The 27,854-nt window shown below is 40.6% G+C and overlaps 3 protein-coding genes across 3 annotated transcripts; all 3 read right to left on the reverse strand.

Moving 5' to 3' along the window:
* Positions 1 to 1,304: 1,304 nt before the first annotated feature.
* On the reverse strand, positions 1,305 to 2,471 carry LOC140953158 (uncharacterized). The gene has a single exon (XM_073402658.1). The coding sequence runs from the start codon at positions 2,469 to 2,471 to the stop codon at positions 1,305 to 1,307; it is 1,167 nt and encodes a 388-aa protein (XP_073258759.1).
* Positions 2,472 to 5,073: 2,602 nt separating this feature from the next.
* On the reverse strand, positions 5,074 to 8,839 carry LOC140951932 (uncharacterized oxidoreductase YtbE-like). The gene is made up of 3 exons (XM_073401309.1): positions 8,648 to 8,839; positions 7,983 to 8,471; positions 5,074 to 5,667 (listed from the first exon to the last, which is right to left on the reverse strand). Exons 1-3 carry the CDS (start codon positions 8,746 to 8,748, stop codon positions 5,238 to 5,240), a joined length of 1,020 nt encoding a protein of 339 aa, XP_073257410.1. The 5' UTR covers positions 8,749 to 8,839; the 3' UTR covers positions 5,074 to 5,237.
* A 15,869-nt stretch (positions 8,840 to 24,708) lies between these two features.
* LOC140953159 (uncharacterized) lies at positions 24,709 to 27,677 on the reverse strand. The gene is made up of 3 exons (XM_073402659.1): positions 27,335 to 27,677; positions 26,856 to 26,916; positions 24,709 to 26,472 (listed from the first exon to the last, which is right to left on the reverse strand). Exons 1-3 carry the CDS (start codon positions 27,412 to 27,414, stop codon positions 24,709 to 24,711), a joined length of 1,905 nt encoding a protein of 634 aa, XP_073258760.1. The 5' UTR covers positions 27,415 to 27,677.
* Between the last annotated feature and the right edge of the window lie 177 nt (positions 27,678 to 27,854).

The following is a 27,854-nucleotide window of genomic DNA, read 5'->3' on the forward strand; positions in this document are numbered from 1 at the left end:
GAGCTTAGTGATGCCCGAACAAGCACAAGGAAAAAAACGACGGGGAAAAAAAGAGCGAACAAGAAGATAGTAAAAAGTAAGAAGAAACGTATGACCTCATATGAGTTATCGGAAATCATTCTAGCTAAGAACATTAAATCAAGAACTGAACTACTAGCCCTTGCAAGAGAGCAAAAAGTAGAGGGGAAAACGGACATCGCAGAGTTTATTGTAAATAGAGGTGCGAAAGTTGTAGCAGACGTGCTGACTACTACCTGGGAGCTGGAAAATTCTAAAGATAACCTAGAAAGGCAGAGGAAAAGCAGAATCCAGCTATTAAAGGAAGTAAGAGACGGAGAATGCGTACAAAATTGTTCTGGACAATGGTTAATTTCAGCGAAAGAAGTACTCCAGGGTAACGGAGTGGACATAAACTATTTTGGACATTGTGTGCATGAATTATTACAGAAAGGACGCGGCAAATACAGGAATCTTATGATCGTAGGCCCAGCCAACTGCGCAAAAACATTTCTGCTCAACCCTCTTAATGTCATTTTTAACACCTTTTCAAACCCAGCGTCCACAAGTTTTGCATGGGTTGGCGCGGAACAGGCTGAATGTATTTTTTTGAATGATTTCAGATGGTCCCCGGCTGTTATCCAGTGGCATGATTTCCTATTAATGTTGGAGGGACAGTTAGTTCATTTACCAGCCCCCAAATCACATTATGCAAAAGATATTGTCTTCGAGAAAGACACGCCAATTTTCGCCACCGGAAAAAACCCCATTATTTTCGCGAAGAATTGCACAATTGATGAGAAGGAGACAGAGATGATGGCTGTGCGCTGGAGAATTTTTCGCTTTCATGCGCAAATTCCGCAAGAAAAGCAAAAGCAGATTCCCCCATGTGGAAAGTGCTTCGCACAGCTTATTCTTGGCGAGAAAGATTGTACGGATGTCGTGTAAATAAGGAGTTTGAACGGTTAACCACGATAGAACACATCGACATTTAAGAGTTGTATACATTATATTGCTTACTGATTACCAACATGTGGTTAACCGTTCCATCACCAAGAAAGCAGTGATTTTTTTCAGTTTGAGTTATTGTTTTAGCTGTAATTCAGAGAACTGTTCATGTTGGAAAAGATTAGTTTTATTTTTGTTGATGAATTTTCACAGAAAAGAAAGATTTCCGTGCGAAAACAAACACTGTAGGCTGATATAGTATGCGCCCATGTCACGCTGTTTGTGTTATCATGTCACACTGTGCATTGCCTGTTCTAATTGACAGTTATTTTATTCATCTATTGTTCTAGTGTACGACTTTAATATCTTGTACGCTGTCCTTTGTTTTTAAGCAATAATTCTATTCTGTTATTCATACTTTCAATTGTCCTGTCAATTAAAGTTGTATCTAGATTATGAAAAGTGGTAGCTACGCGCTCAGAAAACTCCTGAAATGTCTCGTGTGTTATGTTCCTGTCTAATGCGTCTTTTTCCAAAGCCATCTTTACAATGTGAAAAATATTTTCTATGAAATGAATATCACCACTTCTTGGAGGAAGGGGCACTAGCTTGGCTCGCAATCGCCTCCAAGCGCTGCGAGCTAACGCCGAGTTTTGACTGGGATCATTGTCTTGCATAAATAGTTTTGGTCTTCCCTTATTGCAGACTCTGAACATACGGGGAAATTCTCGTTCGATCAGACTTTTGAAGTATTGTCCGTTCAAGGTTTCATACTGTTCGCATAGAACTACCCCTTTACCATAGCTAAGGGCAACCATAAATTTCGCAACTCTTCCACCGGTGCCGCAATGGGAACCTTTGGCTGTGCAGCCAAAGGCTAGGCCCTCTTGTTGTTTTCTCCATATACGCCCACTTGGTGCCCGCGCTTGGTCAGCGAGGTTGTACTTATGAACAAAACTCACACCATCTAAGAAAAAAGAAATGTTCTCTGTCCAGAAGTTCGTAGAATTATCTCTTTTCATCTTTCGTGCAAATTTTAAACGCTTAACGAGGTCTGTTTCTTTTAAGAGGCCCTTTTGACGTGCGTGTAAATACTGGTAACCTTCTCTATGGAGGAATCGTTGGACGGTCTTAGTTGACACGCGAGAAATGTCTATCCCGGCTTTTTGCATTAAACGCTTTATCGTGAAATTTCCATCGGATTTACGCAGTTTTGGAATGCTGCGCAGCAACAGTCGCTCCTCTCTATGGCTCAATTTCCGTGGCCGCCCAGTGACTTTCTTTCTCACTACTCGATCTTGACACTGACCATTCAGTGTTTGCGCTCGTACAATGCGGTAAAGTGAAGAACGTGAAATTTTCACTTCATCTAAAATTTTTTTGGTAGACATACCCTTGAATTTGACCAAAAAACGTACATATGCGCGTCTTTCCGCGTCGATTTTTCCCTTGAAAACCATATCGCCCTCAATTCTGACAATCGGTGCCCTTTTGTTACGTAATCCCGTAATTGGTATTAGGCCCATAATTCGGACGTAATTAAGTCAATTGCAGTCCAACCAACAATAACTTGAATATCACTCTGATTGCTTTAATTTCACTCAATTTCATTGTCACACAATGATCAACATGTCTGCAGTAACACCATTTTGCCTTCAGACAATGAGGGACAAAAGTGTTGACACACTTCTGTAAAATGGCCCCATTTTTCATAGTAGACATACCTATCCCCTTCCCCTCTGTCCCCCTAACCCCCTCCCCCTAAAATCAATGTTGTATTTTATATCATCAAGTCTTTCTTCAACTGAAAACAACATTGATTTAGGGGTGGGGGGATTTAAGGCCTTTAAACACAGTCGTATGTAAAAGGAAGGAAATTGTTACTGAAAGCGTCTGTTTTAGACAAGTGTGTCAACTACTTTTGTCCCTGATTGTAGATGCGATCATGGGCGCATTGAGGGGAAATCCCCCCTCCCTCCTTCCTCCACATATTTTAGTCGCGATGCGCATAATAAACTGGTAGCTGTAATCGCCGGACGGAAGTAAATTAAAATATAGGTAAATTGAAGGAAAATTGAAGAAGCCTTTGGGGCAAAATTACAAAACTCGAATATCTTTAAAAGCTTTGAATCAACACACGCCAACAGCCATAACTAGGCCATGGTTTCTCTTCGCATGAATCAAAAAATGACTCATTTTTCCCTTCAAGAAAAAGAGAAAAGAACTCAATAGATTGCCAGTTAGCACCCATACATTTGCATTTTTATTGAAGTTGCTCTATAACAGACTGTTATTTCAGCCACAAAATAAATATACTTTTAAACAAAAAGCTAATACAAACTATAATAAACTACTTATTGTAAATTCTGCAATAATAAATACTGCCTCATTAGAAAGATATTATTATTATAAATGCCTTAGTTTTTAGAAAATTATTCTATTGCTCTTCTGTTTGGAGCAATACTACTCAAACTAATCTGGACAAGCTCCAAGCAGTACAGAATTTCGCTTGTCGTATTTTGAGCGGCGCTAAAAAATTCGATCACATAACTCCTTTGCTAAAAGACTTGCGCTGGCTACCAATCAGGCAACAACTTTATTTTCGTTTTGCTGTTCTGGTTTTTAAGTGCATGACGAGTTGTGCTCCGGAGTATTTGACATCAAAGCTCGTTGGAAGATCCGCCGTCTCGACAAGGAATACGAGAAATTCTCAACTTTTGAACATACCACTCTTCCGCACTGCCAGCGGCCAAAGGACCTTTCAATATAGAGCAACCTCTCTCTGGAATGAGTTGCAGCCTGCGCTCAAACTTAGCCCATCCGTGACGGAATTCAAGTGTTTACTCAGGCAAAAGCTTCTTAATGACTGCTTTATTTAATTAATTTAATTAATTTTATTGACCTTTGTCTTCTTTTATCATTGTTATATTCTTATTGTCATGTACTTGGTTTATAATTTTGTAATGTAAAATTGACTCTGAAAAGCCCCGTGGGGACGAGCCAATAAAGTATGTATGTATGTATGTAAAGAATGTTAAAGTTCCTCTTACAAAATGTAGTCTGCAAACCCATTGTTACCAAACTCTAACTTCTCCTAAACATGTCACAGTCAAATTCAATATAAAAGTCATGAGAAGAAAGTACATGTTCACCACAGATAAAACGTTTTGATTTTTAAACACAGTTGCCTTGTTACGACCATGACAAGTGTATAGAGAACTGTAGGAATTGTAAAAAAAAAAAAACGGCAATAGGCACATACCTGCACAGGTAGCCCAAGCTTGAAATATGCACAAACCATTCGAAATATAAGGATTTGTATGGAGAAAAAATCGATTCTTTCTGTAAACTAAGGTACTTCAATAAAAAATAATGTATGTCACTGCTTTCCTGTGAGATGTGCGAGCCGAATCACGACCATTTTGTGAGTTTTAGTGTAAGCAATTTTCTCTCTATATTTCAAGCTTGGGCTACCTGGGAAACAGGCCCATATGGCTAGAGGGTAACTTTCTTTCTGTGACATGAAGCACCTAGAAGTATTGTTACTCCCCCCTGGATGGGATGACAGTCCACTGCAGGATGACCCCCAGACTAGAAATAGGCTGGGGGTACTGTACCATTTTTATACCTGGGTGAAGAGAGACTACAAAAAGTAATGTAAGTCTTAAACCTAGACCAACAGAAATTGAGGTCATGGAGTTAACCACTCAGCTACCAGGCTTCCAACTGAAAACATGTACCGTCACCAAAACCCAGACCATCAGGTCATTAAGCGTGTACATTAGAATAGCACCATGCACTGTTATTATCTTTTTTCATTTTTTATATCAAATAAATAAGGAGAGAGCACCACTCACCCACTCAAAACATCTTCACATTTCTCACATGCAAAAGCACCCATATATTATGCTGTACTATGCTAGGGGTGGCAAATGGTAAAATCCGAGAATCACCGAGACGCCGAGATCCTAGTTAGAAATCCGAGCCCGAGACTCTTTGGTGAAAAGTTTCAAGACTTATCAAAAACGTTTCTGAGATTTCGAGATCCTGCCAAAATTTTCCGAGACCCACGTTTTTCAAGGTACCATTCACCAACCCTTATGCTGTAATGCCTTAAATTCAGTTGTTTGACAAATACCTATAATTTATTATAATATGATATCACCCACATGTAAAAAAGTGAAATGAATAATTGACCATATCCAGTCCAAGATTATTTTAATGCCATATGAACACTGCTCAGAATACATGTAGATCAAACAAGTAAACAGTTCTCAAAAAGCTCTGTACAACTACCCATTCCACGGCTCCTTTATTTTAGGCCGCCCTGTCCTAAAGTCCTCTTCCAATCCATCCAGAATGTTCAGGTCATCCTCAGTCAATTCAAAGTCAAAAATGCTAGCATTTTCTTCTATTCTGGATAATTGACTTGACTTGGGGATGCAAATATAACCTTTTTGTATGCACCACCTCAACAGGATTTGTGCTGGAGTTTTTTCGTGCTTGTCTCCAATAGCTTTCAAGGTGGGATGGCCAAGTTTTTCGCCTCTTGTTAGTGGTGAGTACGCTTGAATTGCAATTCCTTCTTTTCTGCAGTAATTTACCAGCTCATTTTCTTGCAAAAATGGATGCACTTCAATTTGGTTTACAGATGGTACCACTGTCGAGTGCTTTTTCAGTTCTTCAAGATGGTGAATGCCAAAATTTGAGACACCAATGGATCTGTTGCAGGAAAAAAATAACACTAATACGTCCCTGGCAAACTGCAAATTCTAAAATCCTATCCAGAGACTACAAAGCAGCCTCTCTTTCACAGGAAAATAAAAATAGCCAATTTATGCAGGACTGAGGACTGCTGACGAGGTTGGAGAAGTGGAAAAAATAGTGGAATCAACATTTTATCTGTAAAATGGCTGTTCCAAGGAACAACTTCTGCCAACAAATTTCTAAAACAAGAGAAATGATAAAAATTTCTGGATAACCATTCCATTTGTATGAGATATTTGGAGTTTCTCTACTAAGTTACCTACAATTTTCGGAGATGAGTTTTTCACATTTTTAAACCATGACTATGGTTTAAAAAGGTCGCCTGAAAATTCACAATTTACGCTGTCTAAGGGGTAAGCTGCATAATTTTTTTCTCATGCCTCACACACTTCGCGCGCGTAAGACTTGACACAATGCTTTACCGATTTCTTTACTGACTTTGAGAAAAAAACCGACTGTTTTGCAGTCTAATAAGGGAGGGGCTTTTTATAAAAATTTACAATAAAGTATTAGTGCATATTAATTACTTCACTTGACATTTTCATTGTCAGTACTTAAGGGGAACATAGCCAATTTAAGCTATAAGGGTACATAGAGCAGTTTTGTCTGAGATAGGGTGAATATATCATGTCGGTTTTTGGTGGAAATAACATATCCTTTAATTATGAGAAATGATTAGTGGAATGAAGAATTTTAGTTCTGTTTTGCAGTAAATCTATGGCAAAGTAGAGATTTTTTAGCGCCTAGTATTGAAGAATTCAGCACAATATATCAGACCATTGTTACAGGAATGGTAAAAGGGCCCACTTTGATTACATTCAATTTGATGAAAAGAACATGTACGACACATCTGCTCACAGACAACAATAATATTAAGGCACCTCCGCCAGGTAAGCAGTATTATCACAGTTCTGGTAGCACATAATGCTGTAACCTAGCACGATAATCATGGTGTTCTAAATATGTGTCTGTGTAAGTTCTCTCTGATACAACTTTTAGAGCTAGACAATTTAGTGTGTATGATCTAATAAAATGTACTAAGAAAAAAATGTTCAATATTTTGGGCTAAGACTTTTAACACCATAAACACAAAATTAATGTTCAAGACCCCTGGATGTAACAACCCCTAGATGTTAGACCTCTGGATCTAAGAACCCTAAATGTAAGACCCATGGATGTTAGACACTTGGATGTAAGACCCCTGTATGTAACATGAACCCTTGAATCCTTGGACCTAGGAACCCCTGGATACTGGAACGCCTGAACATAAGAACCCCTAGATCAAGAGACCCTAAACGTAAGAACCCCTGATTGTAAGAACCCCCATAGATGTAAGAACCCCTGGACATAAGAACGAACTCTTAAATGTGTGGGAAGAAGGAGGAGCTGGAGCTGATGAAGCAGACGACGAGTTAGAGAACAAGTTCGACACGGACAGCGAGCAGGAAGACTAGCCGAGACTAGACTAACAACAATAACAACCACCACAACGGCTCTTTTCAGAGCCACCCCGGTTCTTTTCAGAACCACCAAATCTATAAAAGTCAATGACCAACAACAAGTGTCTTTTTCTTGTGTTTTTTAAACTGTAAGTTCTTCTCAAATTGTGATCTTAAGATTTTGTTACGTGAAAATACTTGGCTATAAGACGCACCCCAATTTTAGCACTAACTTGCCACCCAAACACAGATTTTTCTTGAAAAAACCGTGCGCCTTATAACCGAATAACTACGGTAAGAACCCCAGAATGTAAGAATCTGTGGACATAAGAACCCTTTATGTATGAAGCCATGGACTTAAGAATCCTAGAACATAATAATAAAGGGGGCCTCTCAATCTTAAGATCATGTACATAGTCATATATCTTATCTATCAGTTGTGTTTAGTAGGATATTTATATTTCAATAAATGGTTTGATGCATAGGAAAATTTTTGAACAGTTGCTGGTGGGTGGGGAATATGACGCTTTTTAAAGCACCAGCTGGTGGGGCTTTTGACCATCTAAACTGCCAGCATATGCGCTTTTGATCACCTAGCATGTTAAAAAGCGCACTATAAATGAATAAATTATTATTATTCTTATATCGGTTAATTTGACCAAAATTTTTCAAAAAGGTCAAATGTCTGCGGTTTGCCCAGAGGGGTGCGAGGGGGGTGTTGGAGAGTGGGCATGGGCAGTTTTGGAATTGACCAAAAACATTATATAATGATCCCCGACATTCAACACAGAGCTTTAAGGTTACATCAAAGGTTCACAATGTCTAACAAACCTAATCAGTCCTTGATGTTGTAGTTTGACCATGGCATTCCAAGATGGCGCAACTTTATTAGGAACAGGAGAGTGCATCAAATACAAGTCCACATATTCCAATCCAAGATTTCCTAAACTCTTATTAAAGGCTTTGAATGTCTCTTCATAGCCATGATCATCATCATAAAGCTTAGTAACAACAAATATATCTCCTCTTGGAATTCCACTCTCCCGGAGAGCTTCCCCGACGCTCGCCTCGTTGTTATACCTTGCCGCTGTGTCGATTTGCAGATAGTGGTTTTCCAAAGCCCAATGAACAGCATTCCGAGTTTCTTCACCCGATCCAGCTTGGTAAACGCCGAGACCAAATATGGGGATTTTCACACCATCATTCAGAGTCAAAGTGGAGGAGATATTGATAATATTAGATCGAGGAGGTGACGTGTAGTACTTGGCTCGGGAACCTTTGGAGATTTCTCCGCAACTGTTCTCATTTTTCAAATCACAGCTGTCACGATCATGGGCAAAACATGGCGAAAGTACGAAAAATAAGAAAACATAATAAGTCATTTTGATTGAGTGGTAGCTGGTAAATGATCGGAACAAATACCATACACAAGAAACGTCGTATTTTTAGGGAATTAGGACGTGTAAATATTAATAAAAGCTGTCAACGTCGCTTACCTAAGTTTCCACGCCTGGGTAGAAATCCGCGCTCTTTTCACCACCGTAAAATTGAGCCTGCACGGACTCGTCAGGCGAAATAAATGTGAAAGGAAAGCCATATCCCTTATGCCGATTTCGTGAGTTGTTGTGTAAAATTCTTAACTATAATGATCTCTAATACTGTAGATGTCAAAAACATAAACACAGATATTTTCCCAGCCCTCGAAAACTATGTTGATTACATTAGATACCAGACCTCTCCCAGATCAAAAGACGAGAACCCGGAAGTTGATTACCGGAAGTGGAGGAAAAGCGTGAATTTTGAAATTTAAACCCCTTCGATATCTTTTTCTGATCGTTAAACCAAACCTCGTGATTACAAGACCAGTAAGATAAAATGCCCGTGGACAAATTCACCAGCCCCCGGCTGTTAAGATTAGGCACAATTTAATTCACAGAACCTCTATTGAAAATAAGACCCTTGAAACTAAATAGATAACTTATACGTAATTTTTTGGGGGGATCGTCATCTTTGTTGCTGTTGTTTTTTTTCTTTTTAAAACGTTTATAAAAGAGCTCTAATACAGGCTAAAATTCTAGGATCAGTATAGTGTAAGTTCATAAAACTTAAATTGAAATGTAAATGAAGGGCCTCATTAAAATTCAATTATTCATATTTTTTCTCTCAAGTTAGCTGCAAAGAAAAAGTATGGCGAACGAAGTTTATAAAATTCACGTTCTACTGTTGTTTTGAATCAAGAAACCTTCATTGTAAGCCTTCTAAGCTTCAAGAAGTAATCAGTGATCAAGTAGTGTTGGACAGTCATGAAGGACAGAGCGCAGGACATGAAAGTTCGCCATGGAAAGACCGTTGCCTCCAAGCACGTGAACCAATTCAAGCCGAAGGAAAGTTAATCCCGAAAACTAGAGGTAAGCAAGACCGCGTATTACCTATATTTAAGAGGGTTTATAGACTTGTAGTTAAAATAAATCTAAATTTGTCCACTGAGCTTGAAAAACTCTTGAAATATTCCGCAAGGCAAGTTGAGAATTAGCGGTACATAGATAGATAATCTTTATTTATCCAAGGTCAATTCATCTGCTAAAAATAGTCTACTTTACTATTCAAATGAGGAAACATAAACTATCTACAATATAAAAATACGAATAAAAAGCTGCTTCCACGAATGCCGTGTCCTAGAGTACTTGTTTAAAAAGACGTTTGAATTTCTTAAAGGACTTTGCTTGCCTCACCTTACATGGGAGTTTGTTCCATAGAATAGCGGCACTATAGCTAAAGGTATTTTTATAATAATTTGTCCTTGGTAATGAGATGCAAAGTTTACTCTCAGAGACCCTAAGGTTATATGCTGTTTCTCGTATTGCAAACCTAGAACACGAATTCTGGAGCCAACCAGTGTTAACACCTATAAACCATCGTGACTTTTTCAATTTCATGCTGGCGCGCTAGATTTTTTCCATCCTAGGAGTTCAAACAAGTAACCAGCGTCTTCATCATAGTCTGAAAATGTCAAAATAAGGGCTCCTCTATTTTCTAGTTTTTTAAGTTTGTTCCTTAAGGTTATCCCACAGTTTCCCCAAACTAGTATTCAGCAATCATTGAAGTGAGGTCAGTTGTATAAGAGCTTGGTATATTAGTTGTAAAGTCGCTTGGGGGACAAGGTGCCTTACTTGCTTTATGGTCCCGATGCCAGAAAAGACTTTAATTATTGTCTTCTCTATATAACTACTCCAATCGAGATTATCATCGATAGTCACTCCAAGAGATTTAGCAGTAGCGACTTGGGTAACTCGAGAATCATTACTTTCAAGTGTTGGGGAAACTGTTACAGTACTTAACCTCTGCCTAGATCAAATTAAAATGAACTCAGTCTTAGTTATATTTAGAGTGAGTGTGTTTGCTCTTAGCCAATAGGACAATTGCACGATGACGTCATTTTACTACAACTACCAGAATCCTTGAGTTTGTTGTTTTCTTGTGCAAATTAAGGCTATTGTTCTTTAATCCTCAGCGGGATTGACAAATTTAAATAACAAAGCGAAACCGAAATGAATTCTGGTAGTTGTAGTCAAATATCGTCATCGTGCAATTGTCCTATTGTGAACATTTTCTAAGTCTTCGTTTAAACTTGTTTAAATATAGTGAATATTGTTACTCGCGTATGTAAGGATGGGTGTCATCAGCGTACATCCAAGGCTCGCAATTTGCCAGGCAGTTGGGAAGATAGTTGATATATAATAGAAGTAATAATGGACCTAAAATAGAACCCTGAGTGACACCACAAATGAAGGAGCAACTGCTAGAGAGAAGACCGTTGATGGAACACATTTGTGTGCGGTCCTCTAAATATGACTGAAACCATTGATGGGCAATACCATTAATACCTTAGAGGTTTAGTTTTAATACAAGGATCTCGTTGTCCACCGTGTCGAAAGCCTTTTTTAAATCTTGGAATACGACAGCATTGATTTTGCAACGGTCAATATTATATGCCGAAGTATCCGTGGCCTCAAGAAGGGCCGTCACAGTTGAATGAATAGCGCGAAAACCCTGTTGGAATTTACAGATGATGTCATGATCTTCTAAATAGGCATATAATTGATCATAGACAATTGTGTTAACGCGTGAAGTATTTTGGCGCAATGTTGCAGCTACTTCTTCAATACTACGCGCACCCAATTCATAATGTGGATACCAACTGAAGAAAGTCATCGCAAGTCTACCATATTTTTGTGCAAAACCTGCGTGTGATAGACTTATCTTGTGCCTACCAACGCGCGCAAAAGATTATGGCTTGTCTGCCATCTGCAACACTGCGCTCATTTAATTTCGTCATGTATTTACCGTCTGTAACATTGTGCGTTACTAATCGTTTGACTAACGTTTGTACTGTTGCGGTGCAACTAATAAATCGTATGATAACCAAATGTAGCTTTACTTGGAACGTTTTTATCCGTAATTAACGTCTTTTCCTATCACCTGATTTATAGCATTACGCTTTAAACTGCATCATGTGTGCATCATGCGTGCATCATGTGTGCATCGTGCGTGCATCATGTTACCATGTGTAACATTTGTAGACACGAGATTGTACATCGTCTCTACTACAGTCGACTCTCTCGAACTCTCTCTTAACGGACACCTCTTTAAGACGGGTTCCTCTGTAAAAACGGACTCTTAGAGTTGGTCCCTGCCTTTCTTCACTCCCTTTATTTGACTATAAGACGGACCAACCTCGTCCCCAGTGCGCTTTTCCCTGGCTCTGAAGGTGGGCCCCCACCTTCAAAGCCAGGGAAAAGCGCCCTGGGGACGAGGTTGAAGACGGACATCACTGTTAGATGGACACTTGGTGCTGGTCCGTTAAGTGTCCATGCGTATCCCGGGGGATGCGTATTAGCGATAGTTATGCGCAAAAATCCCCGCAATAAATTCATCCTATATCTACCATGTGCAATATTTGCGCCCAAAGGAATTCTGCATCGTTAGTAACTAATTCACTGTGTCCCTAGAGTGAGCTTAATCGCTTGCACCAAGTCTGGCGAAGGTCTCTTATCTGCAAAATGTTTGCTCGTAACAAATTCCTCGTATGGCTACCATCTGTACTACTGCGCACAACTAATTGATCGTTTGTTTGCCATCTCCAACATTGCGCCCAACTACACAGTGTTGCTGTTATTTGTAGCATCACCAACATTACTTGTAACGAATCTATCGTGATACTACCATCGGTAACTTTGCTTGTGCTTATCACCTGCAACCGTCATTGCGCGCAACTATTTGCTCTTGTCTTCTCCACACGATCACTGCAGAAAAATAATTCATTGTTTGGGGAGTTTTCAGCCGCAGTGTTGCGCACAATTAGTCATCGTGTTTTTACCATCTTTAATGTTGTGCATAAGCATATCATTTATCGTGTGACTACCCTTTCAAACGATGCCAGTAACTGATTCACCTTGTGTTGACGATATGCAACATTATGCGCAACTGTAAGTCACCGGATGTCTACTATCTCTATGTAGCCTTGTGCGCAAATAATTCGTCTTGTATTTACCACCTGCAGTAGCGGATCAAAGAAAACCCTGTCCCCCGCCTTAGTTTTAAGCCAAACTGAGTCCCGTAAGGACGAGGAAAAATGGTTTTCTAGGTCAGGTCTTCCACGTAAGTTAGGGTCTGGAAAAGCGGGCTCCTCTCTTTCTTGAAGATCTGAACCTGCCACTGAAATATGATTGAGGGTAACTAACACTCTACATCTATTAAACCCATTCGCTTTGAATAAAGGCTAGCGTTCTAAACGATTGCCTTTCAATCTTTTCATCGGTGGTAAATTGAATTTCAGTTTTCAACTCAATAGATAAGACCAGAACCTTTTGATTTTCACGCGATTCCTCTGACGCAACATTTCTGTTTCTTAAAAAAACCAACCTCTTTACTCTTTATGTGGCTACCATCTGTAGAATTGCGCGTTACCAATCATTGTTTCAGTTGCCATCGTCTTCAGCATAGTTAGCATCTGCATCACCGTGGGCCGTAAATAGAGGGTCTCAATGGGGTTAACCGATAGGCGTAAAACGGCCAAAAATTTAGTCGATAGCCGTAAAAGTTGAAAAATTTTAACCGTTAGCCGTAAATAGGGTAAAAAAGACTTAACCGTAAAAGAAATTGTTCCCTAGATTTGCTACTTTTAAGGAAGGTACTAAACTCACTTATGGTTGCGTTTTTTATTTCGCGGCTAGTGTGGCTCCGTACGCCCGTTAGGTAAAGCGCCTTTTAAGTGAAGACCAAGACCCATTTCCATTTCCGCCGCTCTCTCGGGGAACTAGTTTTTTTTCCATAGCGAAATCTGAGTGGCTTCTTGCTGGGGATTAATATTTGCGATTTTCGGAGGTCGTGCCCTCGAAACACTAGTGAAACAACACGAAGAGAACTCACTGTTTGTAAAACAAGTTGCCGATGACGCTACGGTAGACATTGCCATGCCTAGTCCCTGTACGGCGTCTTCCCACGCAATTTCGGTCAAGGGATTTCGGTGGCGAACTCGCTCGGACCACGTGACCCGAAACGCATTAGCCGCGCGAAATAATGAGGTCTACGGACAAGGCAAAACGGCTGACAGTGGTTCCGTACAGTCCTTCGCTACCATTAAAAACACTGGACATGGGAATTTTGTTATTGGCCGTTTTCACACTAGAGCTAGAAACGGATTATCCGTCTGAGACTAGCCTGTGTGCAGTCGCCCCCTTTCTCGACAGACACCCCCTCTCCGATTTTTTTTTCTGAGGGGAAGGGGCGGCTGTACACAAGCTATCTGGAACGGATAATCCCGTCTTCAAACTGTCCGTCGAGGTTGAAGGATAAAGTCAGGCGGATTGTTCATGCAAAATTAAAACTATTCCTTTTTAAATTAAGACGTATCACCTATCTGACGCGAATCATCAAATCGATAACCCGTCTCACACGAATAATCCGTCTTTAGTGTGAAAACGGCCATTTCTGTTGTAATGAATGTCGCGCCCCGGCCTTGAGTTAGGCGTTCGCGTGTGTCCTTTGCTTTTTCACAAAGATTATTTTTAAATTGACTGTTGACATTTTTATGTGCAAAATAATATTAGAAGTGGAATACTTTATAAAAAGTATGATCTATCAAATGTTAAAATTTTTCAAAAGAATAGCTTATTTCATATCCCGAGATGATCTTAAGACCTTTATTTTGCTTTAAAGATACAAAAAATATAGGTTAATTAATATTTAACTTTTTGAAACAAAAGAAGTTAATTTTTAACTTTTTTGTTAACCGTAACTGAAAAAAAATAGCCGATAGCCGTAAAAGAGCCAAAATTTTAGCCGATAACCGTAAATGCCACCACCCCATTGAGACCCTCTAAATATTCCGTAGCATTACCGGGGCATTACGTATAACTAACTCATAGTTTATCTACCATCGGGGACATGGTTTGTAGCTAGATAGTGTATCGTGTATGGCCCATCGCTAATTTTGCGTCAGACTAACTTTCGTGCCATTAATAACATTAGTATTAACAGTAACCAACTGTGAGTCTACTAGATGTTACGTTGCGCGTGACTAATTCATCGTATGTTTTCTTCTGTAACGTTGCACGCACTTCACTCGTCGTGTGTGCACTATCTATTACGGATATAGCATCATGCGAAATAAGTCCTCGTTTGTCTACCGTCTTCAAAACTGCGCACAAATTAGTCACTGCGTGACTATCATGACAGCCTTGCATGGAACAAATTCATCATCTGTCTGCGTTCCACAGCATTGCACGTAACAAATTTGTCGCTTTTCTATTGTGTGGCTACCATCAACAAATTGCACGCATCAAATTCATTGCGACGTTACCATGGTCATTATTGCATGTAACAAGGCAGGAGTACCCATCGAGAAAAATTTCAAAAGTGATTGGATATCGCTCCCAGTAATATTTTAACAGTCACTAATTGTTTTTTGGTTGATTATTAACTTCTCTGGCAAAATTATATCCGCTCCCCAAAGCCAGCTAGAGCTAGATTTTAAAGTACAATATCCAGCCAGGATCTTTACCTAAAGGGCTTTTCCCAGCCAGGATTTTTACCAAAGAGGCATGTCCCTAGCCAGGAATGTCTCTTTCTTCCCTTTTTTGCCAGCAAAAAAAATATGCGACATTTAGCCAGCCAGGAAGATAAATTGAGCCATTTTATGCAGGTGATACGAAAAAATCTATCTCAAGGAAAGCTTAGTGGTGTTTGAGACATTTTCTTTGCTCGTTGTGATTTCGGTGCACATTAACGCGGGATAAAACTGTCATTTCTATGCTCTCACTGGTCTGTGGAGAATATAAGTCGTCTTCACTTGACTCCAAATGAGAGCAAAGTTGCGAGACCGTAAAGAATAAATTAAGAGTTGGTTCACCTGATTTGAACGCCAACTAATGACTAACACCAAGACTCACTAACAACCACGTTTCCAGGGTTCCAAACACTGGTAACGAGACTGGATTCATTAAGAGAATGTCTAGAGAGTACATTCGCCAAACGTATAACGCGTACTTACTCTTCTTTTGTCCCCCCCCCCCCCCGCCCCCTTCCTACCTCCAACAGCCCATTGGTCTAAACTTTATCGGAAATTACGCGTTCCGCTGTCACCAAGAAAGTAACGAAAATTTCGATTAACATTTTGCACAACTCACTATCCAGTTCCGACAAAATCAAATGACCGCATCGCGCATTCCAGTATCTAAAACAGTTTCATTATTTCAGCCGATACAGAAATGGAATAGAACAAAAGCATTATCTATCCAGCGCCAATCAGATGCCTCGAACACACCCTCTCAGTAGCAACAGAAACTCCATGCCAGGAATGTAAAGTCTATAATTACTTATTATATATAAATAATATTTGGTGTATAAGAAATCATATACCAAAAAAGCACGGAACGTCTATCCTTCATGATGAAGAAAAATAAGCGGTGAAGACGGAAACAAGTACCAGAAAGACACAGTCTATCGTTCATGATGAACCGCGAACAACTATGCGGTGCTTACGGAATCAAATGTCAGGAAGTCACAGTCTTTCCTTGAAGATGAAGAACCAACATGCGACGCAGAAGAAATCAAATAGGGGAAAGGCACAGTCTTTACTTGATGATGAAAACCAGTTACGCGGTACAGAAGATATCAAATGCCGGGAAGGCAAAGTCTATCATTGACGATAATGAACAATTTTGCAGTGCTGACCAAATGAGCAGTCTATCCTTGACGATGAATAACAGTTCTGCAATGCAGGACTATTTTTTGGCGAGAAGGCACTGTCTTTCCTTGCGACGAAGAACAATTATGCGGTGCTGAAGATATCATATGTTGGCAAGCACAGTCCATAAATAATGATGAAGAACAGTTATGCGGTGCAGAAGAAATCAAATACCCGGAAAACACAGTCTATCCTTGACGACGAAAAATATATATTTATGCGGTGCTGACAGAATCAAATGCCGACGGGACAAGTCTTCAGTTGACGATGAAGAGCAATTGCGTTGTGCACAAAAAAATCAAATGCTGGGAAGGGTGGTAAACCCGTTGATGAAGAACAATTATGCTGTGTTGAAGAAATCAATTGCCGGGCAGGCAAAAGTCTATCAATGACGATAATGATCAATTTTGCATTGCTGACCAAATCAAATGCCAGAAAGGCACAGTCTATCCTTGACGGTGAAAACCGATTCTGCTGTGCTGAAGAAGTCGCGAATGCCGGGCAGGCAAAGTCTACCCTTGACGATCACTTAGAAGAAATTTTGTGGTTCAGATGATATCAAATGAAGGGCACAGTCAAGTCTTCATAAATGAAATGATTATGCGGTGTGAAAAATACCAAATCCTAGTAGGGCACAGTCCATTCTTTACGATTATAATAATTATCTGGTCTAAGAGATGAAATGCCAGGAAGAAACGGTCTATCCTTGACTTTAAAAAACAAGTATGCCGTTGAGAAGACAGAATGAAATAACAGGAAACCACAGTTTACCTCTGATAATGATGAACAATGTTGCAGTCGATCCGGAAGATATGAAATGCCAGTAAAGCATAGTCTATTCTTGATAATGATTAACAATTATAAGTTCCAGATGATAACAACTGCCAGGAAGGCACAGTCTCCTTGATGATGGAGAACAATTATGCGGTGCCGAGGGAATCAAATGCCAAGAAGGCAAAGTCTACCTTTGATAATGAAGAACAATTGTGCGGTCGATCCGGAAGATATGAAATGCGAGAAGAGCATAGACTATTCTTGGTAATGAGGAACAATTATAAGTTTCAGATGATAACAACGGCCATGAAGGTACAGTCTATCCTTGATGATAAGGAACAATTATGCGGTGCAGACGGAATGAAATGCCAGGAAGAGGAAGGCGCCTTCTATCCTTCATGGTGTAGAAGATATGCGGTTCAGAAGATATGAAATTTCAGGAGAGCACATTCTATTTTTAGATGGTGGAGGATAATTATGCGTTGTAGATGGAAGGAAGAAACGTTCTATCTTTGATGATAAAAAACCTTTTTGCGGTGCAGACGGAATAAAATACCAGGAAGGCACAGTCTATCCTTGATGGTGAAGAACAAATATGCGGTCCGGAAGATATGACATGCCAGGAGAGCGTAGACAAGTCTTGATAATGACGAACAAATTATAAGTTCCAGAAGATAAAAACTGCCAGGAAGGAACAGTCTATTCTTGATGATGAAGAACAATTACGCAGTGGTGACAAAATCGAATGCCATGAAGGTTAAGTCTACCTTTGATAATTACGAGCAATTCTGAGGTCCTGAAGATAAAAAATGCCACAAATGTGCAGTCTATTCTTAGATGATGAAGAACAATCATGCGGTGCAGAGAGAATGAAATGCCAGGAAGGCACAGGCTATCCTTGATGGTGAAGAACAAATATGCGGTCCGGAAGATATGAAATGCCAGGAAAGCGTAGACTTGTCTTGATAATGACGGACAAATTATAAGTTCTAGATGATAACAATTGCCAGGAAGGAACAGTCTATTCCTGATGATGAAGAACAATTATGCAGTGGTGAGGAAACCGAATGCCAAGAAGGCAAAGTCTACCTTTGATAATGAACAATGTTGCGGTCCGGAAGATAACAAATGCAAGAAAAGTACAGTCTATTCTTAGATGATGAACAACAATTATGCGGCGCGGACGACGACAAATAATGACGAACAATTAAAAGTTACAGATGATAACAATTGCCAGGAAGGATTCATGATTGAAATGATTATGCGGTGTAGAATATATCAAATCCTAGTAGGGCACAGTCCATCCTTGACGATTATAATAAATGGTCTATTCTTGACGTTGAAGAACAAAAATGCCGTCGAGAAGATATCAAATGGTAAGAGGGCAGTCCATTCTTAAATGATGAAGACCAATCATGCGTTAGAGACGGAATGAAATGCCAGGAAACCACAGACTACCTCTGACAATGAAGAACAATGTTGCGGTCGATCCGGAAGACATGGAATGCCAGGAGAGCCTAGTATAATCTTGATGGTAATGAACAACTATGCAATTCAGAAGATATGACATTTCTGGTGCTACTTTTAAATGATGAAGAACAATTATGGCTTGTAGACGGAATCAAAGGCCAGGAAGAAACTGTCCATCCTTTACGATAAAGAACAATTCTGCGGTGCTGACGGAATAGAATGGTGAGAAGGTGCAGTCTTCCCTTGCGATGAAGAATGATTATGCAGTGCAGAAGATATCATATGCCGGGAAGAGGCAGTCTTTACTTGATGATTTAGAACAATTATGCCGTGCAGAAGAAATCAAATGCCGGGAAGGTACAGTCTATTCTTAACGACACCAAATCCTAGGAGGCCATGGTCTATTCGAAACGATTAAAATAATTATGGGCTGTTGAAGATGTCAAATATCAGAAGAGCAGAGTCTATTCCATGCAGGAGATTAAAAATAATTATGCAGTTCAAAAATATGAGATTCCAGAAGGGCACAGTCTATTCTTAGATGATGAAGAAAAATTATGCGGTGCAGAAGATATGGAATGCCAGCAGTGTACAATCCATTCTTTCTTATAATGACCAATTATAAATTCCAGATGATAAAAATTGCCAGGAAGGAGCAGTCTATCCTTGGTGATGAAGAACAGTTATGCAGTAGTGACGAAATGAAATGCCAGGAAAGCACAGTCTATTCTAGCATGATAAAGAATAATAAATAAATGCGTTCCCAAAGATAATTGCCCGCGAGGCACGATCTATACTTGATAATGAATATGCGGAGCATAAGAATCAATTACCAATTGCTAGCAAAGCACATTCTATGGTAAGCGACGAATGTATATAGACTAGTAAGTGCATATTGTAATATCTAGATATGTGCCAGCCCGGAAGAAGTTTCTTGCTAGAATTCATGTGAAGCGATTTCCCTAATTTTGATATGAAGCAGAAACGAAGTACTACTTGCGGCAGCTTATGCGAGATTAACGAGCTCAACCATTAACTGGGCGCGCAGGTATGATGTATCTTGATATGTCCAAGTGAAGTGGTCGTCATTTCCACAGCAAATGTCACGTACGGCACATATAACGGCCACACCACAACTTCCGGAGCCAGCTTTAGGTTGGTCTGGCATTGGGACCTTGAATCGCTGAATTTCTTTCCAATCGCACTGTTTAAATTTAACTAACTCGGTGTTTTCGTGAATCATAGAGAGAATAATCTTTGTTCTGTACCGAAGATCTCGTGATATTTGACAATGATATCCGTCGTCGAAGAACACTGATTGCTCACCCACTGAAAATATGACAAGTCCCCAGTGACACAATTCAGGCATGTGGACAGGAAGGAACATTACCTCTACTTCATTCATGTCTTCAACGGTACAAATGTTCCTAATCAAATTTCCTGACACTTCTCCAACGGAAAGGAAGGATGGCAAAAGGATGAAAGTACAAGACTGATTCTTCCCGTTTGCTAAGTCACAGTATCTTTGAATCAGTAGATTGATGATTTCGTCAGAAAGATACCTCTCCCCACACATGACTGAAAGTTCCTGAGACGTTATCCTATAGTTTTTATAGGACACCAGGTATTTTTCTTCTTCGTTCACTCTGTCTAGAAGGGCATGAGTCACATCATCTTTCATAAAGTTTTTCATATTTGAAAAAACATTTTTCAGCCATTTCTCTTCAAATTGGACTTCGTCACGAAGTTGTCGCAGTCGATGAAATCTCTTCAAGATATAGATGCCCCTTTTGTTGAAGGTTCCGTAGGACGGAAATTGAACAAGAATCTGGGAACTTGCTTCTTCCTTAATCTCCTTCTCTGCGTCTTCGATTAAAGAATATGGCGGTAGTCTTGTTACTCTCAGGGCATCTGTTATGCTAACTCCACGGGCATGCTCACCAGAGGAGCACAGATAACTCTGCAACGTTGCATCTACATCGGGAAAGGTTGCATAGCCAAGGGTCCTCCTTGAATTGCAAAAGTTGTCATCACGCCGAGCAACGTCTCTCAGTATGCCCATCACGGTTCCTGACTCTTCATCTGAGGAAAGCTGGTCGACGTGAACAATCTCACAAAGCTTTGCGGTGCGGGATTTCACCGCACTTGTGGTATCATATGACACATTTGAGGATTCTATCCCATGCGTGAAGGAATCCTCCTCCTTGATGACATTGCGTCTTGTCTCGTTCCCTGTTGCAACCTCATTAGAACTTCGAACATTCGATCTAGGGAATTGATCTCGCCCACTTGATTGTGTGTTACCGTCATTTGCTTTCTCGTTGTTGCTTTGTTCTTCGGCTATAAGGGTTTTCAAGCTTGAACGAAAGGATTTTCCTTTGTCTTTGCTGTTCTTAGTAATTTTCTTGGACATTCTAGAGGGTTTTGCAGTGGCCTTTTCGAAAGAAGAGCTTTGACGTTTCTTTCTTTTATTGTGTGTTTCTTGGTCCATATCGGGATCTAGCTTATGTTTCCTCTTCCTACCAAACTTGGATGTTGATTGGAAGGTTATCGGTCGGTTAAAAAAAGATGATGGCAACCACATGTCGTCTTCTTCCCCATAGCCCTTGAACCTTACTTTGTACTCATATGCGAGGGTGTCCTTGGAGAGACGCCGACTTACGATTTCGTCTACTTCGTAGTAGTCGTCTTTCTCCGTGGCGTCTTCATTATCTTCAGTTTGATTTGAAGATGATTTGGTGTCGTTGTCACGTTCGGCATTCCTTGGCGAGAATCCTAGTTCTTTTAAATGAGCTTTACACTCCGACTGAAGCCTGTACTTTCCGGGACTATCTGTGACAGGCTGCAAATCTACAGCCCCAATGATAGCCGAAGGTGGTTTCCATTTTGTTAGAATCACATCATTAGAAAAGAAATAAACATCATTTTCGTCCTCCGTGTATAGGGAGCAACGTACTCGCACCGACTGCTTCCCTTTCTTTTCAAAGCTTACAACATCCGATCCATCCTTTGTCGATTCAATGACCTCTACTCGCCCAATGTCGTATACTGGTGTGCCATTGAGGGTGACCTTTAAAGCAACATTGCAGTACTTTATTATATCATGTTTTGGATTCAAGGGCTCCTTTCCTGGGAGGTACTGTGATGCCCAGTGTCTCTTCTGACGACAACGAGATACGTACTCGCGGGGTAGAAGAAGTTTTAAGGCCTGCTTGATGTGGATGTAAGTTTCCTTGCCATCAACTATCTTACTGACCTTCCATCTTTTTCCACCGCTGTTATCATCCCCATGATCCTCGGGTGTTACGGAGCCAGGCTTGATGGTCATGTCTTCATTGGCATGCAGCTGTCCTTCGTACTGACTTTCCTCAGGGATGTTAATATCTGCTTCTCGTTCGTCGTCGTTGCATTTTGAATCAATATTTTCATTTATCACCGCAAACGACTTTTGAAGGAGATTGTGATCTTTTCCTGGCGGACTGTCAACCACGAAACACCCTTCTGGTTTCTTATATACATAGGGTTTCTCCCAGCAGTCATTCTCTTTCAAAAGACTAATGCATTGCTGTGGCATGTAGTTCGAAAAGAGAGCCCGCGCTTTATTGACTCCTCTTGTGTGAGCTTGGATTTGCGCTGCCTTGAATTCTGAATACCTTTCAGGGTATTCGTAGCTCTCTTGTCCTTTACTGGATCTGAAGGCGAACGCAAGCCGTTTTCGTTTGTGGGAAGAGGATACCTTTGCACCAGCTGTGGAGAGGCGGTGTTTCGCATTGATATTGAACTGTACTTTCGTGCTTCTATCGAGCATGTCCCCAAATGTTGGTTGAGAGTCCAGGGATTGTAATTCATTTGTCTTGCCTTGCAATTCTGCGATAATTCGTTCTGTGCTTTTGGTACCGGAGTTGTACGGACATGCCCAGCGTGGACCTAGGCTTTTAAAATGTAAAAACATGGCCAATTGATGGATGGTACCTGCTGAAAAGATAACTTCTGCTGTAGCATAGCAACCATATGTAATAAAGTGGCCACGCTTTGAGGGATCACTTTTTGCCCCCGGCTGAGAATGAAGACGCAGTTTCTTGAGTTCCAACGCCCTCTTCCACAAGCGGAAAATGTAGATGCCGCATGAAATCGATTCTTGAACGTCCTCTGGTGAGCCAAAGTCTGGAACTCGGAATGGCTGTAAAAGAGAGTACACCGCCCTTATGTACAAAACGGTACCTTGTGATCCAGGAACGTATTTTTCCAGAAGATCTGCAATCCGTGGAGTAAATAGTCTTTCACATGCATCTGAGTTTTGGTCACAAAAATAAATGAGGAGCAAATCCGCACTACTGAATCCGCAATCTAGCCCCAACTCTTGGCAACGGTGCTTTAGATTTTTAAGGTGTTCGATAGTTGCAAGCTTTGTTGTGTTTCCATTGTCATCCCAGAAAGTCAAATCTCGAGTTTGGTATTTCAAATTCTTCAGAAATAGTCTCTGCTCGTGATCATAGTCTAGGTAGGCAATTGATGGAAGATACCAGTAATAAGGGGCCAAATAGCACTCGTCGTCAAGCCCTAGACCAAGGTAAATAACTCCTTCATTTATTTCCTCCTGTGAAGGACTCATCAGATGGATTGCAGCTGACAATGAAAACCCGGCTGAGTCGGTTGAATAACCAACCAAATTTAAAGGACTCTTTCTAACATCTCCAAATTCGTCGAAGTAACAAGCTTTCCTCAGTGCCTCCCAGTACTTTAAGAGATGGACTGCCTTGTAACCTTTGTCTTGAATTGGCCACATGCAATTAATAACTGTAGGTTTGTCGAGTGCTGCCAAACACGTCAAATTGTGAATGGATACAGTCTTGGCTAGCCGATTTCCTTTAATGAGACCATCTACTAACCTTTTCAACGCTCCAAAGTCGTCTAAGTCCCCCTTAGTGGCATCCTTTCTTGGTATAACGATTTCTTCCTCTTTCCAGCTGTCCACAGAAGGACTCCAGGTCGACCCAATTAAAACAACGTTGCCGTTTTTATCTTTTCGCGGGTGAAGGTACCTCAGACAACGGGCACCATCGCTTGCTTCGTTCACGGGTAAACCTTTGAATTTGTTTGCAGCCAGATCTATTGCATCCATGTTTAAGCCAGGCTCCAACCTCAATTGAGACGACGAGTGCTTTGCAGCTGTCGTTTCTTTAGCCAATCCAAAGATATCTGCTAAAAGGGCATAATTAGTCGGACCAAGCTCATTTTTAAATAGCCCGCTTACGTCTTTCACGAGGTCAACATAACGATGATTGTTTCCTTTTTGAAGCTTTGACACTAAATTCTTTAAAATGAGAATCTGCATAGGGTTTCTTGCAGAGATCCCAGTCTTCATCAAACGAACCAGATTAATTACCAGCATTTGGTCTTCCCCGTTAAGGCATGCTTGATGTAGACATTCTTCCCAGTCTCTAGGGCTTAGTGTTTTCCTTACCAGCTCCTTAACTTCTGTCTCTGCCAATTTCCTTCGTTGACTTTCTTTCTCAAGAGCATTCATCATCTCTCCTCTCCTTGCGTACCTTTTGTTGAAACCTTTCAATCCCAGTCTGTTGGCTTTGTCATCTAAACTGCCAGACCTCCGATGCTGCAAAGTGTTTTTCAGGTCTCTCAGTTGACGGAAACAATTAGTGCACGTGTATGGATGTTCACCATGAGCTGACGCCTCCCCTTTACAGGGTGGGTCGAGGCTTTTAATTGCTCCATTGATTTGGACTGGTTTTCCATTTATGACCACCTGTTTAAAAACAGGAATAAACACTGACTTGTAGCTTGAATTTGCTTCATCCTTAAGGACATCAGCCTCTACTTTGTGCATTTCCTTCCAAACTTTGTAAGAGGAGCATTTTTCATGACCTGGATCATGTGGATGACACTTCAAACCGCCATTGTTGCGTCTTTTTTTGAAGAGGCCAGCAGCAGTTGTTCTTCTAATCTGTGAATCACTTCCAAAATCTTTAACGACCTCCGAATCCCATAAATGATAGCACTTGACTTTATTTCTGGTGTGTGCTTGGTGTTGGAACTCGGAGGTCCTTCCTAGTTTAAATTCACTGAAGGCTTTTGGAAATATTCAGAAATACGCTTTTGTTCTTTCCCCGCTAATCTGGCTTCCTCCTTTCTACTGCAGCGGGGCTCTTTCTCTTGGGCTCTTTGAAAGAAGGCCACGGCCTCCAAATGCAATCTAGAACTGCTATGTTCTTTGAGCTGGATCATGCCGGAGAAACATAACGTCGCAGTACCCGACAATATTGCATCCGGTTTTGCCGATTGGGCTCGACATTTGGAGTGAGGTATGCTATTAGTTATAGCCCATCTGAGGTAAGGTATGCAAATGGCGCAGCTGAAGTTACTTTTTTCGATTTGAGTGAATTGTGGGAAGACGTCTCCTTCAAAGGTATATTTAACTTGCTCGGCAGCAAAACTGCCAACCTTTAGAGGGGGGAACGAAGCTGCGACAAAGGCCCTGACTATGCAGTTCTTGTACGTCTCTGCACAGCCTGAAGCTAAATAAAGGGCTGTACGTTCCTCATTTATGTTGCCGGGATCTTTAACGACGCTTGTCAGGTACGCCTGAAATGAAGCAGGTTTCCCAGGAAGATGCGAAGGAAGCAAAGTGGACGGTTTCTTATGAAACCTATGAAATATGTCTGATGACGCCTCTGTCTTGTTGACGGGTATGATTTCTTCTGCACCGCTTGACATTTCAGTTACATCACTTTCACTACTCGCTTCACCATGTTCACTTGGTTGGCAGACGTTTTCGCCATCTCCATCCTCTGAATGGTCGGGGCAACTAGTAATATCCTCGGGTGAATGGGTACGGAATATGTCTGTCTCACCTCCTGAAAATTCATTTTTGTCGTAGCTGAAATCTCCTTCACTCTCAAAAATTTCGCTGTCACCACTTGGAAGAGGAATATCAGAACAAATCACAGTAGTTTCATCAGGATTTCTCTCCAGGACACTTTCCAAATCGGTTAAAATCGTGGAGGGACTACCAGGCACACTCCTCTGACCACCGAAATGCGATTTGGAACGATCAGGGCTTGTTTCGTTTACTTGAAATGAATTTCTTTTGACAGGGACGCTGGTTAAATCACTAGCAGCTTCTGCTAATGTAGCTGATCTGGTCGACGATGGCTGTTTCTCACAAGTATGTGCCTTAATATCGCTAGGCAACTTCCGCTTTAGGAACTGGAAAGCACCAGGCTTTTTCCTCTTAATTTGGCGTACTTTTGCAAAAGGGGGGTGCCTTATTACGTTACCTACGTGCGAAAAAAATGATCTTTTTGGATCCTCATCTAATTCATTACTTTCTTTGTAATGAATCCACAGGTTTTGCTTCGTAGTGATGTCGTTTTCTCCTCCTTCGCGGTAGTATTGACACATCCACTCTTGCACAGCTTTGCGCTGAATGTTTGTTTTAGGGGCTAATTGGTTAGTTTGCCACACCGTGGTGACCTTTTCATTCAAACTCTCAGGCGCTTTGACTTCAAGAGGTGTAACTGATACCGACGGATTTTTTTTATCGCATGATTGCGCCTTTTTATCGCTCACTGGAGCACTCAACAAAATTAGCCCCTTGTATCCCACTCGCCGGCACTTTTTGATAATCGGAACCACATTCTTGTACCCCAAACGAGATAGCGCCAACCCAAGGTAATTAAAAAATAATTCTCTTCCCACCTTTATGTCTGATTTACAAGAGAAACTTTTCCACATCTCTTCCTTACTAACAATGTCGTCTTCTTCGCTTCCTTCTGACACATGATTTTGAAGCCATCGTTCGACGTCTGACATCTGAAGATAGAGTAAGGTAAATGCGAATATTATTTCAACCTAGTGTATTCCATGAACAACGAAAGCAAACAAATTTAATTTTTTAATTTTTGTAATCAATTGACTATCAAAACCTAAAAAAAAGTATCCTGACCAATACAAATAGTGTTGAGTTAGGTTCTTTCCAAGGAAGAGGTTTCCAGACATATCTCATCGTTTTCACTTCGCTGGTGATGAGCGATTTGCGTGAATTTTTCTTTGATAGGCGGAAAAAGAATGTGATGTACTTGTCACTTATCCCAAACTTTGGAACCTTCATTCAGCTATAGTCACTTTACCATAGCAGTTGGCTGCAAAGTGACTCGTGACACATCGTTTAAGCATGTAACTACAAATATATTTACCTTAATATTTGTGAAGTTAATCTCTCTCCCATTTTCCTTTCCATCACCACCTACATCATCTCTGTGGGCAAAAGATAACATTTGTCATTGTATCTATTTCTCCAGCTCTGCCCTGTTTGTACTTGCCTAGTCTTTAGAGACGGCAGAGAGTAACGCTGCGTGTTCCTCCCATTTCTCTACCAAATCAAATCAAATTGTTTAAAAGGAGACCCAGTGGTTAGAATATGTCTGACGTTGGCCATTAGGCAAACTAACCTCAAATCTTGGGAAGGATCGTAGTTTACTACCCTTATCTTTTTTTTTTTTCATCACTTAATGCTAGGCAAAATAAAACAGTCAAATTGCTTGAGATTTTTTTCACAATTTTCTAATACACTGATAGCAATCGGAGGGGAAACAAAACAACATGAAAGTAAATACAAATTTATTGTTGGTCGAAAAGTCTTCAAGTACCATTCAACATTCAATCATCGGCATACCTTTCAATTTCCTTTTCTGCATAACCACCCCTCTTCATTTTCAGCTTGGGATCCACGTAGTCTTTGTCGTGGCTTTCCATATCTAAAAATACAACGGTAAATTACTACGTTATATTATTACTTGCAAACTTGGATTTACTTTCTTAAGTCCAACCCCACACTTAAATCATACATAAGGGAGGAGCAATCGCTGCGAAAGCTTCACAAGGTAAAAGACAACTGTTCGCAGCAGAAGCCATTACTGGCAATCACCGCAAAAGCTTTGCGAAACCTGTAAAGACAATTTCAGCAAAAGTCCTTTTTTAAGTCCAACCCCACACTTAAATCATACATAAGGGAGGAGCAATCGCTGCGAAAGCTTCACAAGGTAAAAGACAACTGTTCGCAGCAGAAGCCATTACTGGCAATCACCGCAAAAGCTTTGCGAAACCTGTAAAGACAATTTCAACAAAAGTCCTTTTTTAAGTCCAAACCCCACACTTAAATCATACATAAGGGAGGAGCAATCGCTGCGAAAGCT

Source organism: Porites lutea, chromosome 11, assembly GCF_958299795.1.
Source record: "Porites lutea chromosome 11, jaPorLute2.1, whole genome shotgun sequence".
NCBI lineage: Eukaryota > Metazoa > Cnidaria > Anthozoa > Scleractinia > Poritidae > Porites > Porites lutea.

What these genes read in the sequence shown, in the direction of transcription:
- LOC140953158 (XM_073402658.1), bottom strand. Translation starts at nt 2,471, where the DNA reads ATGGGCCTAATACCAATTACGGGATTACGTAACAAAAGGGCACCGATT.
- LOC140951932 (XM_073401309.1), bottom strand. Translation starts at nt 8,748, where the DNA reads ATGGCTTTCCTTTCACATTTATTTCGCCTGACGAGTCCGTGCAGGCTC. An exon ending in ACCCAGGCGTGGAAACTTAG is followed by an intron (nt 8,472 to 8,647) that starts GTAAGCGACGTT and finishes TGATCGTGACAG; the next exon opens with CTGTGATTTGAAAAATGAGA. An exon ending in CAACATCAAGGACTGATTAG is followed by an intron (nt 5,668 to 7,982) that starts GTTTGTTAGACA and finishes TTCCTGCAACAG; the next exon opens with ATCCATTGGTGTCTCAAATT.
- LOC140953159 (XM_073402659.1), bottom strand. Translation starts at nt 27,414, where the DNA reads ATGGAAAGCCACGACAAAGACTACGTGGATCCCAAGCTGAAAATGAAG. An exon ending in GCAGAAAAGGAAATTGAAAG is followed by an intron (nt 26,917 to 27,334) that starts GTATGCCGATGA and finishes TTTTGCCCACAG; the next exon opens with AGATGATGTAGGTGGTGATG. An exon ending in TTAACTTCACAAATATTAAG is followed by an intron (nt 26,473 to 26,855) that starts GTAAATATATTT and finishes CTCTATCTTCAG; the next exon opens with ATGTCAGACGTCGAACGATG.